We start from the raw sequence: 15,154 nt of genomic DNA, 5'->3' as shown, positions 1-15,154 counted from the left end.
TTGCCCTTCGAAGGGGCACCAGGCAAGGTTGCCCCTTGTCGCCCTTGCTATTTGCGTTGGCGCTGGAACCTCTGGCTGCTTGGTTAAGGGTTCACCCTGATATCAATGGGATACGGTGGTCTTCTGGCTTCGAGGACCGCGTGTCTTTATACGCGGACGACATTTTGCTCTACCTCACCTCTCCTTGTAGATCCCTTATTGTGGTTTGTGACGTGCTGCATACCTTTGGCAGATATTCGGGCCTGGTCATTAACTGGTCAAAATCTCACTTATATGTTTTGAGTGGTGTGACTCCGCGACTTCCCAGGGGCTGCACCATACAGATCGCGAGGCAGGGGTTTAAATACCTGGGCATCTATATTTCAACCGATGCCCGGACACGCTATGCGAACAACTTGCTTCCCCCTCTTGCACGCCTTCGGCACGACGTAGAGGGGTGGCGGAAGCTACCGCTTTCCCTGCTTGGACGTGCGGCGTTGTTCAAAATGATGTCCCTGCCCAGATTCTTGTATGCGCTCCAGAATACTCAGGACCCAGTCCCCTCCGGGTATTTTAGAGAGGTCGAAGGTTTGCAGCGGACCCTTCTCTGGGATGGCAGACCACGTATTGCTATAACCAAACTGACGCTTCCGTGGTATGATGGCGGCATCACTTTGCCTGATATCCGACGGTACTATTGTGCCTCCCAACTGGCCGCCCTTAACCATGGTTTCTACGGTCCGGCCGATAATCCGGGGTACGCCATGGACCGGTGGCTCCTTGATGGTGGGAAGTACTACAGGGCGTTGTATTCGAGATCTCTGGATGGAGCAATGACGGGCCCCACTAGGACAGTTGTGCACATATAGAGGGCTGTCACAAAGGCACAGGGATGGAAGGGGAGGCTTACGTTGGCCACCCCGCTTTACGACTCAGACCTATTGGGTAAATTGTGGCACACAAAGGGGTTTGATCGGTGGGACCTTATTGGTATCTCTAGGGTCGACGACATGATGGCTAAAGGTGAGAAAGTCTTTCGCCGCTTTACAAGCGGAGTTTCAGCTGGGAGCGACGGAATTCTTTAGATATGCCCAACTGCGACACGCCCTTATGGCGGTGCTGCCGGTGGGTGAGAAGGTCCCTGAGTCGTCCCCGCTGGAAGACAGGGTGTTGGATGGTCATATGCCGGACAGTGCCATCTCATTGGTTTACAAAAAACTGATTAACTTCCGAACGGACCGCCTTTTGAGTGTGAGAGACCAATGGGTGCGTGATGGAGTTGAACTGGATGATGAGGATTGGCAGTGTGCGGTGTCTTCTCCCAAGGAAGTGGCAATCCCAGCTAGACTACGCTTGGTCCAATTAAAATTTTTGCATAGAGTGTATGTGACCGGCCCCCGGTTGATCCATATGGTCCACTCGGTGGACGGTCTTTGTAGGCGTGGTTGTGGTGAACTTGCCACATTCATGCACATTATCTGGGAGTGCCACGCCATCGCTTCTTACTGGAGGCGTGTCCACGCAGTGATGCGTGAGGTGACTGGCGTTGATTTGCCGGCGGAGGCCCGGCGCTGCTTACTGAATGTGTGGGGCCCCACGGACTACAATAATGCGCAAACCCAATGGGTCACTTTGGGAAACATGGTGGCGAAGCGCGACATCGCTCAGAAGTGGGGCGCCCGTCTCCTTCTTCTGTGGAACTGTGGAAGACCAACATGGATTGGTGTATGGTTCGCGAGAAAACGGTGTACGTGGCCCGGGGCAAGCCCAAGAAGTGGATTATGATCTGGGGGGCTTGGAACGAGTACAGGGGTGATATCTGTCTCCCTCCCGACACTGCCCCATTGGATATACGACTTTCTCCCTAGCCTTTATTTCCAACCTACTTACCATTTCATTGCCATCCTGCTTTCCTTTCCTCCCGATATCGTCCATTTTGTACTGCTCAGTTGCACTCTTTGGGCATAAGGCCCTGCCTTCTCCTGCGTTGGGTATTGTCGCATTTGTGTACTTATTCCTTGCCTTCTCACACTGGTTTTGGTGTTTCTTTAGGTTATTTAACTCATAGGTTTTTCGTCATTATAGTATAAAACTAAACCTGGTACGATTTTATAATATTTACTGTGTGCACTGATCATCCTTCTTCTAATAATGCTGCCTAGCCTCCGGGATGTAAGGCTAAATAGCTGTGTGCCTTGATTTGTCAATAAAGGTTTTCCACAAAAAAAAAAAAAAGATTGCTAGTGTCTGCTAATAAAAAGGTATTATCAAAATGTGCTTTTTGTAGTTACATCTGCTTTTGAAATGCATCATTGTCGCATTGTCTAATGTTTTGAAACAGGTTTTTTTTTTTACTCTAGCCCCCCCCCCCACTGATCCCCCCTCCCCCACCCGCCCCCACTGACCCCACCCCTACCAGTGCGGCTCTCAGCCACAAACTACACTGTAATTTTTGCCCCCGACAAAAAGTTTGTGAGTACCCATGATCAGATGTTTGCCAGTCTTAGAGGTATCTATTGCCATCTTGTGTTATCTGGAGTTCGACTTGAGTACAGATGTTCATAGAATTCTCGGACTGTCTCAGCTATCGCAGTATCATCTGTCACTGAGTTTCCCTCACAGTTGCTTATTGCACAGTCTATGTGCTAGGCGGGGACCACATTTGTCCACCCCCCAATATAGGAGGAATGGCGTAAACAGAGGGCTGCATACTGTCTCAGTCTAATGCAGCCAGTTGGGAGCGCAATGTTGAGAGTTGGGCCCCTGTCCTCTGGTGTATGTGCTCTAATTCCCGGATCTGTAGGGAGAGGCCCTCTCTCTTCTTCCGGAGTTTGTCTGCAGCAGATATCGCTATGAAGTCACCTAGTACCACCGCTTTGAGTGCTTCCCACAGGTTATATGTGCTGATCTCTGGAGTGTTATGCATAAGGTAATCCCCCAATGTTCGCTTAATTTGCTCCACTACTTCTGTGCGAAAGTGTGTCTTTTAGGCGCCACTGTCACTGTCTATACGGGCAGGACTGAGAGGGAAGTGACACTATAGTCACCACCACTGCGTGTTCCGAGAGTGTTGCCATGAGTATCTCAGTGTCTACTATGAGTGCCCGTATGTCTCTGGTGTAAAGGTGGTAGTCCAGTCTGGCGTATGTTTTGTGAGCGTTAGAATAATGGGAAAATTCCTTGGACTGGGGAGGGGATGCCCTCCAGAGATCTACTAGTCCTAGTTCCCTTAGCCTGACATGTCCTTCCTTGGATAGTGTTACCGCCTGATTGTGTTGTTGGGCTGACCTGTCTGCGTTATTATCAAATACTAGGTTAAGGTCCCTCCCTAGTAGTATGCTGCGTTTGTCCGTGGCTAACCCCTCTGACAATGCTCTATGTTAAAACCCCTCCTGTCCTTCATTGGGGGCGTACATTGTTCCTATAATGAGCCCCTGGCCCCCCACTCTGAAGCGATGAGTAAGCAGTCTCCTTTTGATTTCAGCCTCTTTCTGTATCACCTTTCCCTGAAAGGCTTGAGACACCAAGATAGCCACCCCTGCAGTTTTGGTGGGGCCTGAAGAAAATAGCTGGATGGGGAACGCGCGCGCGCTTTAAGCCTATGACAGTCCCTGGCCAGTAGGTGGGTTTCCTGTAGTAGACAGATGTCTGCCTTCGTATGTTATTGGTATGATAAAATCGCTCGCCGTTTAACCGGATTGTTGAGTCCCCTTGAGAGTGAGAAGTTTGAGGCTAGTGAGTTGCATTCTTGATACTCAAACGTACATCTAACGTATACCTTCCTTTTCCTAAGCGCCTTGGCTGTTCTTTGGTCTTGCCCTGAGAAAGCGAAAGAGCGTTTGCGGTGTATCCTACAGATAAATTGCAGGGTGAATGGAGGCCCCAATAACTATCCCCCCCAAAGAAAAAAAGGAGGAAAGATGAGCCCTATAGAAAAATAAACTAAGTTAACCAGCGAAGAGTTCGAGGTCAGTCCTTCAGCCATTCTTGGCCACCATGGAATATGTATGGGGTCCATGTTGTGGCCAAGCTCCCATCGCCTCCCCCCCGACAGCAAATTCTCAGTGAGATTGCTACCCATTTGACTTGCTTAGATATCCTCAGTCTTTGCCAGTACAGCAGGGATAGACTCAAATGCCTCCTGCTGGCCTTTCGCTGTTTCCGCTTGGTCTGGTTTCCTCTGACTTCGACGGCAGTCCTGTCTTCACCAGCCTGGTGTTTGTTCACAGCAGACAGGAGACCCTGGCTCTCTGCTACCGTTCTCAAAACACACAAATTGATGGACGGAATGTTGCACAATGGCAAAACATTCACCCCCAGTCACAGATCTGGGTTTAATCCACCGTTTTTTTGCTCACCAAGCCACCCCAGTTCAGACATGGCCATATGCAAATCAGTCTTGACCCTGTGCCTCATGGGAACAGTCCAGCCCGAACTGCTAAGCCATGACTTCCCTGGACCGGAATCAAGCATCCTAGGACCGGTTTCTGGCTATCAGCCGTCTTCAGTTAGGATAGCTTGACTCCAGTGGCTTAGTGAGCACGGGACCCACGTCTGGGCATACCCTTCCCACATAGGGTGAACAGCCAAACACACAAGATGATGGATGGAATGTTGCACAATGGCAAAACATTCAGCCCCAATCACAGATCTAGGTTTAATCCATCGTTATTTTGCTCACCAAGCCACCCCAGTTCAGACATGGCCATATGCAAATCAGTCTTGACCCTGTGCCTCATGGAAACAGTCCAGCCCGAACTGCCACCGTTCTCTCTAGGGGGTTCCAGACCCAGTAGTTATAAGGCCTCTGACAAGGAGCGCAGCTGCTGTAGTCTGCCTCCCCAGCGGAAGATGACACTGAAGGGATGACCCCCACAAGTACGCAATATCCCGATTGCGCTAGTGGATGGTGACTGGGCAAAATTCCCTTCACTTTTGCAACGTTAGTGAGGCAAGGTCCTGAAATACTGTATGGGGCTGGTCCCGGAATGTGATTGGGTGCATTGTGTAATATCTCCACCTTGGTCTGAAAGTCGTGTATACAGACCAAGATGTCTGCTGGAGGGGCCTTGTTGGAGTGGGTTGTGCCCACTCAGTGCGCTCAGTCTAGTTTGAGTTCTGTGTCTTGGGGGTTGCCAAGCACGTGGTTAAACAAATCCCATACGTAACCAAAGATATAGCTACCCTCTACTTTTGCCTTCACCCCTCGGATCCTAACGTTGTTCCTTTGGGAACGATTCTCGAGGTCTTCCAAGTGTGATTGTAGATCTAGATGCTGCTCTTGGGAGAGGATAACCTCCTGCCTTCATGCCTCCGTATCTTCATCCCGACTGTCTCCTTTGTCTTCTATGCTGCAACTCTGTCCCCAAGAAATTCTACGTCCTTTCTGTTCTCTTTGATTTCTTGTGTGAGGTCTTTCTTGTTCTTGACCATTTGCAGGTCCTCTCTCTGTGTCAAACAATGATTCCAAAAATGCACAGGTCACTGCCTCTTCTGCTGGGCTGACCGGTAGCGCACATGGCGCCTCCTCTGTAGATGGAGCCTCCATCGTGCTTTTGCCAGTAGGCCGCATGAGCATGTCTTTGAGGGAGCGGTCTTTCTTCACTCGGCCGGTGGTCATTATCGTTCCCTGTCTTACTCACGGTCTACGTCTGCATTGGGCCTCTAGGGCCTGATCTCTAGACTAAAACGTAGGGCCTGTGCTTTCCCGGCCATGTCTTGGGCCTAGGAGCATACAGGGACTTGTCCTTCGGATCGCCCTCTCACCCGGTCCCGGTGGGACCGGCCGATCTGAGCCGTTGGATCGCCTCTCGACTGCGGTTTCAGGTTCCAGGCTATCTCTCAGAATGAATTATTGTCTCTTCTGCCGTACCACTCCGCCCAGGAGACCATGCAGCAAATGCCCCGTGGGACTCCCTGTAGTCTCCGCCGGGGTCTGACGAAGGTGACCTGTTCAGCCCCGTGCTGGGTCAAGCTACGCCATCATAGCAGTAGTGCTCCGATCTGGAGCCATAGGCCCCAACGCCCGGGCTATCAACCAGGCACTGAGTGGACCCTCTCCCCACAGCAGTTATACTCTAGGGGGGGCCTGCGGCTCCACCCTGCTCCTGAATAGCCCTGTGGGATCCAGGAGTTGCCTTCTTCTTGGGGCCATTCGCCGCTGCGTCTGTACTAAGTCTAGGATGTCTGCTGGATCCCAACTCTGGCCTTCGTAGGCCGGGCCCAGTGAGGATACTCCAGGGGGGCGCCGCAGCGGTCCCTCTACACCTCGTCCTTCCACCGCTGTGAGCATCGGCGTCCACTCACTAGCCTCCAACTGTGTGCCGCTTTTTGGGCCCGGGCGGTCCGCAACACCCCAGGCTGAACATTTTAGAAGACATCCATTGCATTCTCGATTCAGGCAAAGCATGTATCATAGATCTTTTTCATTTAACAGCAGCCTTTGACTACATTGACCATCAGAGGCTAATTCACACCATGGAGAATAATATGTACCTCTAAGGAAAAGAGGGCAACTGGTTCATTTCATTTATAGCCAACCGCATACAATTAGTAAGGCTAAGAATCTTTGCTTCAGGCTTAGTCACTATCTCCATAGGAATTCTTAAAGGATCAATACTGGCTTCAATTTGCTATAATTTATACATGAAACCACTAACAGACCTCTTAGAAAATATCATTGTTTCAATCTTTCATTGTACTGATGATATCGAAATGTATTTGAAAATCCCTTCCTTCACTTGTGTCTGCATTCTAAACAAATGCCTTTCCAAATTTCATATCTGGATTTTTTTTGAAAATATTTTTATTTCTGCATACTTTCATTATCAAGTACAATTGCAATTGGTGCATCGTTTATCCATTACATGTCAGGGAACTATTTATGCATAAATTATACATTTCAGTCCTTTTTCGTTTTCCCCCCAGTACATCTATAACCCCCCCACCCACAACCTCCCTGGCCCTTTGAAAACTGTGTTCACAGTCGCGTTGCACCGTGTTTGCATTGGTCATAAGAATAACATTCAGTTCAATTCCTTCCAATGGCACCTTCCTTTACTTGCCAATTATCTCTGCATTAGTACCCTATGCACCTGTTCATGTGTTCCCAGTTGTCATGGGGGACAGCGCGGGGGGAGAAGGGGACAGCGCAAGGGGGGGGGGAAGTGGGGGGGGGAGGCAAAGGGGGATAGGGGAGGAAACGGGAGGGGGGAAGGGGAAAAAAGGGAAAAAAGGGAAAAAAGGGGGGTGGGGGGCGGGGGGGGTTAATTTTACCTCCTCCATTGGTGCATCAGTTCCCCAGTTCCGACAGTAATTTATTGACTCAAAACGTTATCCATATAGGCTACAAATTCTAGTAGCATTGCATTCCAGTCCATAGATATAGGTGTTTTGCGGAGTCCTCTTCGCTCCTTCCTCTGCAGTTCCAGGCCCTCCGCCCTCCCCCATTGTACTACCTCCCTATGCCAGGCCTCAGGGTCCAGGGGTCTAGCTGATTTCCACCGCATCGTGAGTGTTCTCTTGGCCAACAGCAGGGCCATGTCGACAAATCGTGTAGCGACACTTCTCGTCTTTTCTGTAGGGCCCAATCCTAATATGCTATATGCCAGAGAGGTGTAGGGTCTGGTGGGAGCTACCCTTGTCAATGACTCGTGTACTGTTCCCCAGTAATACCCTATTTTAGTGCAGGCCCACAGCATATGTATTAGTTCGGCGTCATCAGCCCTGCAGCGGGGGCATGTATCTGGTGTGTTGGGAAACATGGCATGTAGCCGGTTAGGGGTGAGGTATGCCCTGTGCACAACCATTAACTGAATGAACTTGAATTTGGGGTTCCTCAACACCTTTTTGGGGAAATGCAGGATCCTCTCCCATTCCTTATCCCTGAGTGCCCGGCCTATATCTCTTGCCCATCGCACACAAGTGGGTTGCAGTGAGATAGCCTTCCCAGCTCTAATTCCATTTGTAATCCATTTCGTCAGGTGGCTGCCCGTCCCCATTAAGTATTGCATAGTGAGTAGTGGGTTTGTGGGTGGCTCTATGCCTGCAGGTGCCCATGTCGAGGTGATGTAGTGCTTGACCCGTGCGTGTAATAAAAATAGCGTACCGGGAGTCTGATGTGTTCTGTTAAAGTCCGCGTGTGACATAATATTGCCGTCTACAAAAAGGTCTCCTATCTGCATGACGCCTGTGTCGTGCCAGGTAGTGAGTTTGCGTTCTGTCAGCGTGCCTGTTCCAAGGGGAAGCCCTAATGAGGGTATAGTGGGCGCATATGAGGTCACCGCGTCTGTGTACTTTATCGCTTTTTTCCAGCAACTAATTGCTAGCTTGAGCAGGTGTGGCACTGCGCTGGGGACCTTTACCTTTGGCAGCAATAGTTTGTGTATAGCGCCATTCTCCCTATCTGTTTCAGACATGTCTAACTCGTGCAGGTTACGACCTGCTAGTCAGTAGGCTAGCCATTGGAGTTGGCAAGCATAGCCATATGCAGTCATATCCGGGACCCCCATACCGCCCTGGGCAGTCGACAGTTGCAGTTTGGCGAGGCTAATGTGTCGTCTACCCGATCCTCAGATTAGTTCCGTCATGATTGTGTGTATTATTTTGAAGGTGTTCGCTGGGACCAAAAGTGGCATGTTCGTGAAGAAGTATATTAGACGTGGCAGCACTACCATCTTTGATATTGCCACCCTGCCGGACACAGACAATGGCAACTTATTCCAGAACTGCACCTGTGTCCTGAGGACATTAATCGCTTTCCCCAGGTTACCATCTAACATGTCCTGGGTATCTCTGTATATTTGAATCCCTAGATATTTAAAGGTCGTTGGTGCCATTTGGGACCTATGTAGGGGAAACCGCATCTGTGTGTCCCCTGCACTGTCAGCGAACCGATAGCCATATGACTTAGTGTCATTAATCGCTAGGCCCGATATTACCCGGAAGTCTTCAAAAATCTCCGGTATAGGATCTAGGCAGCCTCGCATGTCCTTAATTTATTTATTTTCGAAATTTTTATTGCGCAAACGAATACCCTGGGGTGTCTCGGCGCATGAGGAGCTAATAGACATCAGTCATCAATTTGCTGGATGTCAGACATCAGTTACTGGTTAAACAACCACGTTTTTAAGAGCCTGCAGAAAGTCATCAGGTTAGGGGCTGTTTTAATCGCCAATGGCAAAAGATTCCAAAGTTTCGGAGTAGCCACCAAAAAACGCCTATCTCCCCAGGTGGCAGTTCTCGTGCGCGGTACTGAGAGGAGACAGGTATTAGCAGATCTAAGTTGTCTCTTGGGGGTATACAACTGAAACGCTTCTGTGAGGAACCTGGGTCCGACGCCATGCACTGCCTTATAGGCAATACAGAGGGCCTTAAATTTAATTCGGCTCTCTACTCTCAGCCAGTGGAGGTGACGAATGGCGGGAGTAGTAGTCTGGCGGCGAGGGATATCAAGAAGAATCCTTGCAGCCGCATTCTGAATAGACTGTAGCTTCAGTAAAACACGCTTCTGAGTGTTTAAGAAGAGGGCATTCCCGTAGTCTATTTTTGAGAATACTAAAGTGGAGACCAAAGTCTTCCCAGCTGAGATAGGGAGATAAGGCAGTAACTTCTTGATCTTTTTTAAGATAAAGAATGCTGATGACACAACCTTGTTGACGTGAAGGCCAAAAGATAGTTTACTGTCAAAAATAACTCCCAGGTTTCTGGCCTTTTCTACCGGGACATGAGGAGGGCCCAACTGTGCAGGCCACCAGATAGTAGACCATTCCGGGGAAAGCCTGCCGAAGGTCATGATCTCAGTCTTGTCCGAGTTAAGCCTCAGACAATTAGAGGCCATCCAAGTACTGACCGCAAGCATGGCTTTTTGGAAGTTGGCTGCCACAGCTGGGCCGTCTCTATGGATTGCCAGAACTAGCTGGGTATCATCTGCGTAAGCTTTATTACCCTCGCTAAGTCCGCTAAGTAGATGTTAAATAACGTGGGACTTAGCGAGGAGCCCTGTGGGACTCCACAAGGGAGTGCAGAGATAGGGGAGTAGAAATCACCCAGCCTCACTGTCTGGGTACGGTTTTCCAGGAGAGATGAAATAAGATCCCTGGCCGTGCCGTTTATCCCCAGAGCTGTGACACAGTCGACCAGAATGACATGGTCGACCGTGTCAAAGGCTGCAGACAAATCCAGAAGGATCAGGACGGCCGCACCTCCTTGGTCCATAATAGCTCTGATCTCGTCTGAGGCCTTTATTAATGCGGTCTCCGTTCCATGCCCTTTCCTAAAACCAAACTGCGTTTCGTCAAGAAGTTGGTGAGTATCGACGAACTCTGAGAGTTGCTTGTTCATCAGAGACTCGCATATTTTGGCAGGAAAGGGGAGACACGCAATAGGTCTATAGCTGGCCACAGCTGTAGGATCCAAGGAGGGCTTTTTCAGAAGTGGTTTAATCACAGCCTTCTTCCATGACCTAGGATATTGACCGGTCTGGAATGCAGTATTGCAGATTTCCATGAGTGGCCGTGAGATCACTTCTGTAAGGTTTGCCATCACAGATGGAGGGCAGGGGTCCAGAGGGGAACCAGACTTAATGGTGGAAATGAGTCTGCTAATATGGTCTTGCGTAATGGAAGCAAAACAGGGAAGGCGATCATGATCATGATCAGAGGTTACTGCTTCCTCAGTGCAAACTCTAAGTACAATATTATCTGCGTAGGCTGATACTACATGCGTCACTGTGTTCCTCGTTATCCCTCTCTGCACCGCGATAGTTCGGAGTTTATGTAGAAGAGGTTCAAATGTCATATCTGGATAGCAAACGTTTCACACCATGGTACAGCACATCAATCACATAGCAAAATCTGCAAACGCATCACCCTTATCCTTAGAAAAAGAAAGAAAAACACTGCTTCTACTGAAAGATTTTTGCATCTCTCGCCAAAGTCTAGTCATCACCAGGTCTGATTACAGCTACTTCATCTTTATTGACACTAAAGTCCATTTTGGGTTCCCTCAAAGCTCTAAAGACCTCAATCACTAGACTAGTGTCAGGAACTAAGAAATTAAACCGCATCGCCAAAATTTATTGTGATTTACAGTGTCCAGAATTAAATTCAAGCTTCCTTGCATCACATGTAAATGGGTTAAAAATCTCTGAGAGAACTTAAAACCTTCGAAGAAGAAGAGGTTTTCAGACTTAAAACCGGGACGTTCAGATCATTCTCAGTGGCCTCCCAATCTTTTTCAAGTGCAAACCTATCTCCCCAGGAACTTTCTACCGCTCTACAATTCCACAACAAATGGAAAACCAACCTAAGTAAAGTGTATTTTGGTCAATACTTCTCTCCTGATGCCTATTTTTCCCTCTTTTCACTTTAAACTTTCCAACCTGCCCCTTTTTTCTTCCCATCTTCCGCATCCCATCATCTGCACTCATTCCTCTGATGCTGGAATTAATTTAGGCTTTAGATTACTGTTTTAGTCTCCTGCTGTATTGTAATGCAAGTCAGATCACCACTCAGGTGTGAAATATAGATCCCGTCTAATGTTCCTTCTGTAAAGGGCATCAATGCCTTTCTTAGGTAGAATTGCAGTACATAACGTGAATTAAATGAACCTTTAAGAACAACTGTTTCAAATATAAGGCAGTGATGAATATTGCATCTCCCCTTTGGCCAAAAAGCCTAGGATAGACCCTCCCTCTCTTGTTCTCAGCTACGCTTTAAGGGCCAGGACAAAATCAGACTGGAAGTCAAAAAGAACAAGAACAAAAAGGAAAGGAAAAATCTGAAGTTAAGCTTTCTCCAACTTTGCACCCAGAAAATGGAACACCATCCCATCACACATGACACAGAGAATAGCCCATCACATAGAACTGAAGACACATCTCTAAGTGATAAATGATCTGCCACAGATAAAAACCACCCAGCTCAAACTGCCCTAATGACTTCAACATAGAATAGGTTCTTACTCTCCACCTTTTAGCTTCAAGTACACAAGCTAATTCCTCTTCTTTTCCATTGATGTACAATGCTATGGTCCCATACAGTTAATGTAGCACTATACATATAGCAACATACAATTAAATGACTTGACAGGCAATATACATAAGCAAGTGATTTATTTGCTATGGGTTAAGCGTCTTTATACCTAGAAGTATTCTTCAAAACAAAATATAACAAGATGTATTTAAGATGTTATTATTGGAACATACCTGTTCTATCTGAACTCCATAATCTTTCCAATCTGCATCCCATGATGTATTCCGATAGATATCATCAACTCGGTCTATCAATTCAATCTAAAATTGACAAAGGCAGTGTAAAGAACACAGATAAATCTTTCATGACAAGTGCCACAAAGAAAAACAAACAGGTGAACAGACTTTTTAAATGCAAACTCAGAATGTAATATCAATGGCAAGAACAATATTTAAGTATTCTAAAATTCAAGAAGAATATAGACTCCGGAAAAACTAAATATTGGAAAATCTAAACAGTGGTTCCCCTAAACAATACCAGAGAATAGTTGCTACCCAACCTGGGATGAAATCATGAGGGCAATAACATCAAAAAAGTATGCAAAGGCTACTGACATGGACTTAGTTCTAACTGATCTATGTTAAAACAATGTCAACACTTGTCGTTCTTGTATCTTAAAACTTGAAATTTCATTATTTCTTCATTACTTCACTTCATCTTCTTTGTGTGGGGCAGAGATAGTTCCAAATTCAACATAAAGTTACCTCTAGGCGGATTGGCAGAATGGAAAAACAGTGGTAATGTCACCCCTTTCTGAGCTGGCTTTTGTGAATGAATCATTACCATTGATCAGGTATTCCGATTAAATATACTCATAGACAAATACATCAATCAAAGGAATGGGTTCACTTTATATAGCATTCATCAATTTAAAATAAATATTCAATAGTGCGCTGAGATGCACATTTTAGCTTGTCTTCCAATGATATCCCAAGTCAGCCATTGAGGGTTATTAAATCCCTTTATCAGGATAATTAAGCAAGGAATGCTAAGGGACCTACTTGTGAGTTGACAAGTAACTTAGTTGGTGAAGAAAAACTTGTGCGCTTGCACCAGCCCAGACATGTCTTTACAATCATTTCCTGCCCTCTTTCTTAGATATAAAAGTTATCAGTGCCCCAAAATGCAAAGCGCTCAAGTGAGAACACTCTTATTTGGAAATGCTGCTGCTTTACTACCTAAATATTAATGAGTCTTTGCAAACTATATAAAAATGTCACTATGTTTTGTAAAAATAAAGGATTTGTTGTCAATAGAAAATAAAACCAAGTATGTGGCACTTGGCACTCACAAGAGTTTTTGAATCTCGAAACCCTCAAAAAATGTAATGATTTTCGATTACCTAGGTATCAGAATGAGTGAAGATACAAAGATGAATATTCAGGTCAAAAAGAGAGAGGCAGTATTGCATCATTGTGAGACACCTAGAGAAGATTATTTGGCACAATATGGTCCCACGGCTCTAACATCAATAGTTAATGTTTTTAATGCAAATACAGTAAGTGCAGCTAAGTAAAATGTAGAGCCTTAGGGCATTTAAAAGGAGACAAGTATCTTGCTAAAGGAAAATTGTTTTTTTAAATGTGTCTTCAATAACAATCAACAGCATCCTAACTCTTCATATCCATATGGATATAGGTTATGATTCAATCATGTACAAGGTTAGCAGTAAGCATATGCTTTAGTGGGTAAGAGTCTGAGATTCCCTGCATAACACACCTATTGGGTGGCACAATCCAATTTGAAGGAAGATCCTATGAGCTTTTCCTTAACATGGTTCTGTTTTGTGTAAATGTTAACTAAACTAATCTTGGTGTCAAAAACTCGACCATCAATCAGCAACAAGTGGACTCAAGTACTTAAACACATGGAACATCGTGTTTGCAGTTTAATAAAATATTACTGGAAATTTTGCTGGAGATTGTTGGCTTGTAGTAATGACTCATTCATTGTTTTTTGTACATCAGCACTACCAGCGCGATTGCAGGACACTTACGTTTCAAATTCTAAACACCAAAATCACAGTCCTTGCCTTATTTTATTTAACTTTATTAGAGCAACATCACAAATGTATTATGTGGGTATGGTCAGGGAAATGCACAGAGCTATACAGTTTATATTTCACATTTGAAGAGAAAGTACAAACTGCCTTCTTTAAAGTATGTACTTAAAGAAATTCTAGGAGTTATGGATTTTAACAAAAATAAACTTGCTATCTGATTTAATTTGATTTGATTTATAAATAATGATCTGATTCTACTGAAGGCTTACGTAACACAAGGAAAAGACACACACCACTTAACCTATAGGTAAGATGCAATGAAAACCCTACAATATGTTGTTAGTTATTGACTCTTTGTTAGTCCTGCTGTAGCCCTTTTCAAAATTAGATATGCTGATATACAGAGTAAAAACAATAAACATAAAAACAGACTCATTTTAAGACCAACAATAATAAGATCAAATGGAAAAGCTTTAATTACACAGTTAAACGGGAAACGGCCACTACAACGCATCCGTTTCCACGGTTAACCATAACCGTCTTTTTAAGTTAAAGAAGAAAAAAAGGGTGGAGGAGCCAAGATGGCGACCGGAGCGGACCTGTAGGCTCCCAGCTCCGCCAGTCCGTCGCTGCCGTGATAATATCCTGCTTCTTCATCCTGACGACCTCGATGGCAGCGTGTGTGTGACACGACGCTGAGTACGACGGTGCCCTCCCGGCCCCCGGACCTGCCCGGCAGCCGGAGAAATCGGCTCCTGACTCCCGGCCCCGGACCTGGTAACAGCGAGCTCCCCCTCCCGTGTCTCCTGACCCTGCTGCTGGCCGAAGTGCTCCGCTGGTACACACGGTGGTGTGCTTGGCGCTGGCCCCAGAGGCGCGACTTGAGCCTGGTCGCGGGAAACGCTGAGACGCGGGCGGTAAGGGGGCTGAATTTGTGGAGCTGCGGAACTCCACCAAAGCGGAGCTTCTAATTGAGGTGGCTGATGCGAGGGCGTGACGGACATCTTGGATTGTGCTTTGTCTGCGGGCCCCTTGCCCCGCTGCCTGATACTGCCGAGAGAAAAGTAGCTGACCCGCATTGCTCGGGGCACGGAGTGTCCTCCACGGTTAGTGGAACGAGGGGGTGCGCTGACTCTACCCT

General features: G+C 46.8%; 1 protein-coding gene across 1 annotated transcript in view; it reads right to left on the bottom strand.

Annotated features, from left to right (window-relative positions):
• Positions 1-15,154, bottom strand: part of ADAM17 (ADAM metallopeptidase domain 17) — a 648,967-nt gene that overhangs the window by 361,750 nt on the left and 272,063 nt on the right. The window contains exon 7 of the mRNA XM_086926360.1: positions 12,185-12,271. Within this exon, the coding sequence (XP_086782486.1) occupies positions 12,185-12,271 (87 nt within the window). The remainder of the gene's footprint in view (positions 1-12,184; positions 12,272-15,154) is intronic.

Source organism: Lissotriton vulgaris, chromosome 6 (genome assembly GCF_964263255.1).
Source record: "Lissotriton vulgaris chromosome 6, aLisVul1.2, whole genome shotgun sequence".
NCBI lineage: Eukaryota > Metazoa > Chordata > Amphibia > Caudata > Salamandridae > Lissotriton > Lissotriton vulgaris.
Note: the sequence above shows the minus strand (reverse complement) of the source record. Positions and strands in the feature narration are given on the sequence as shown.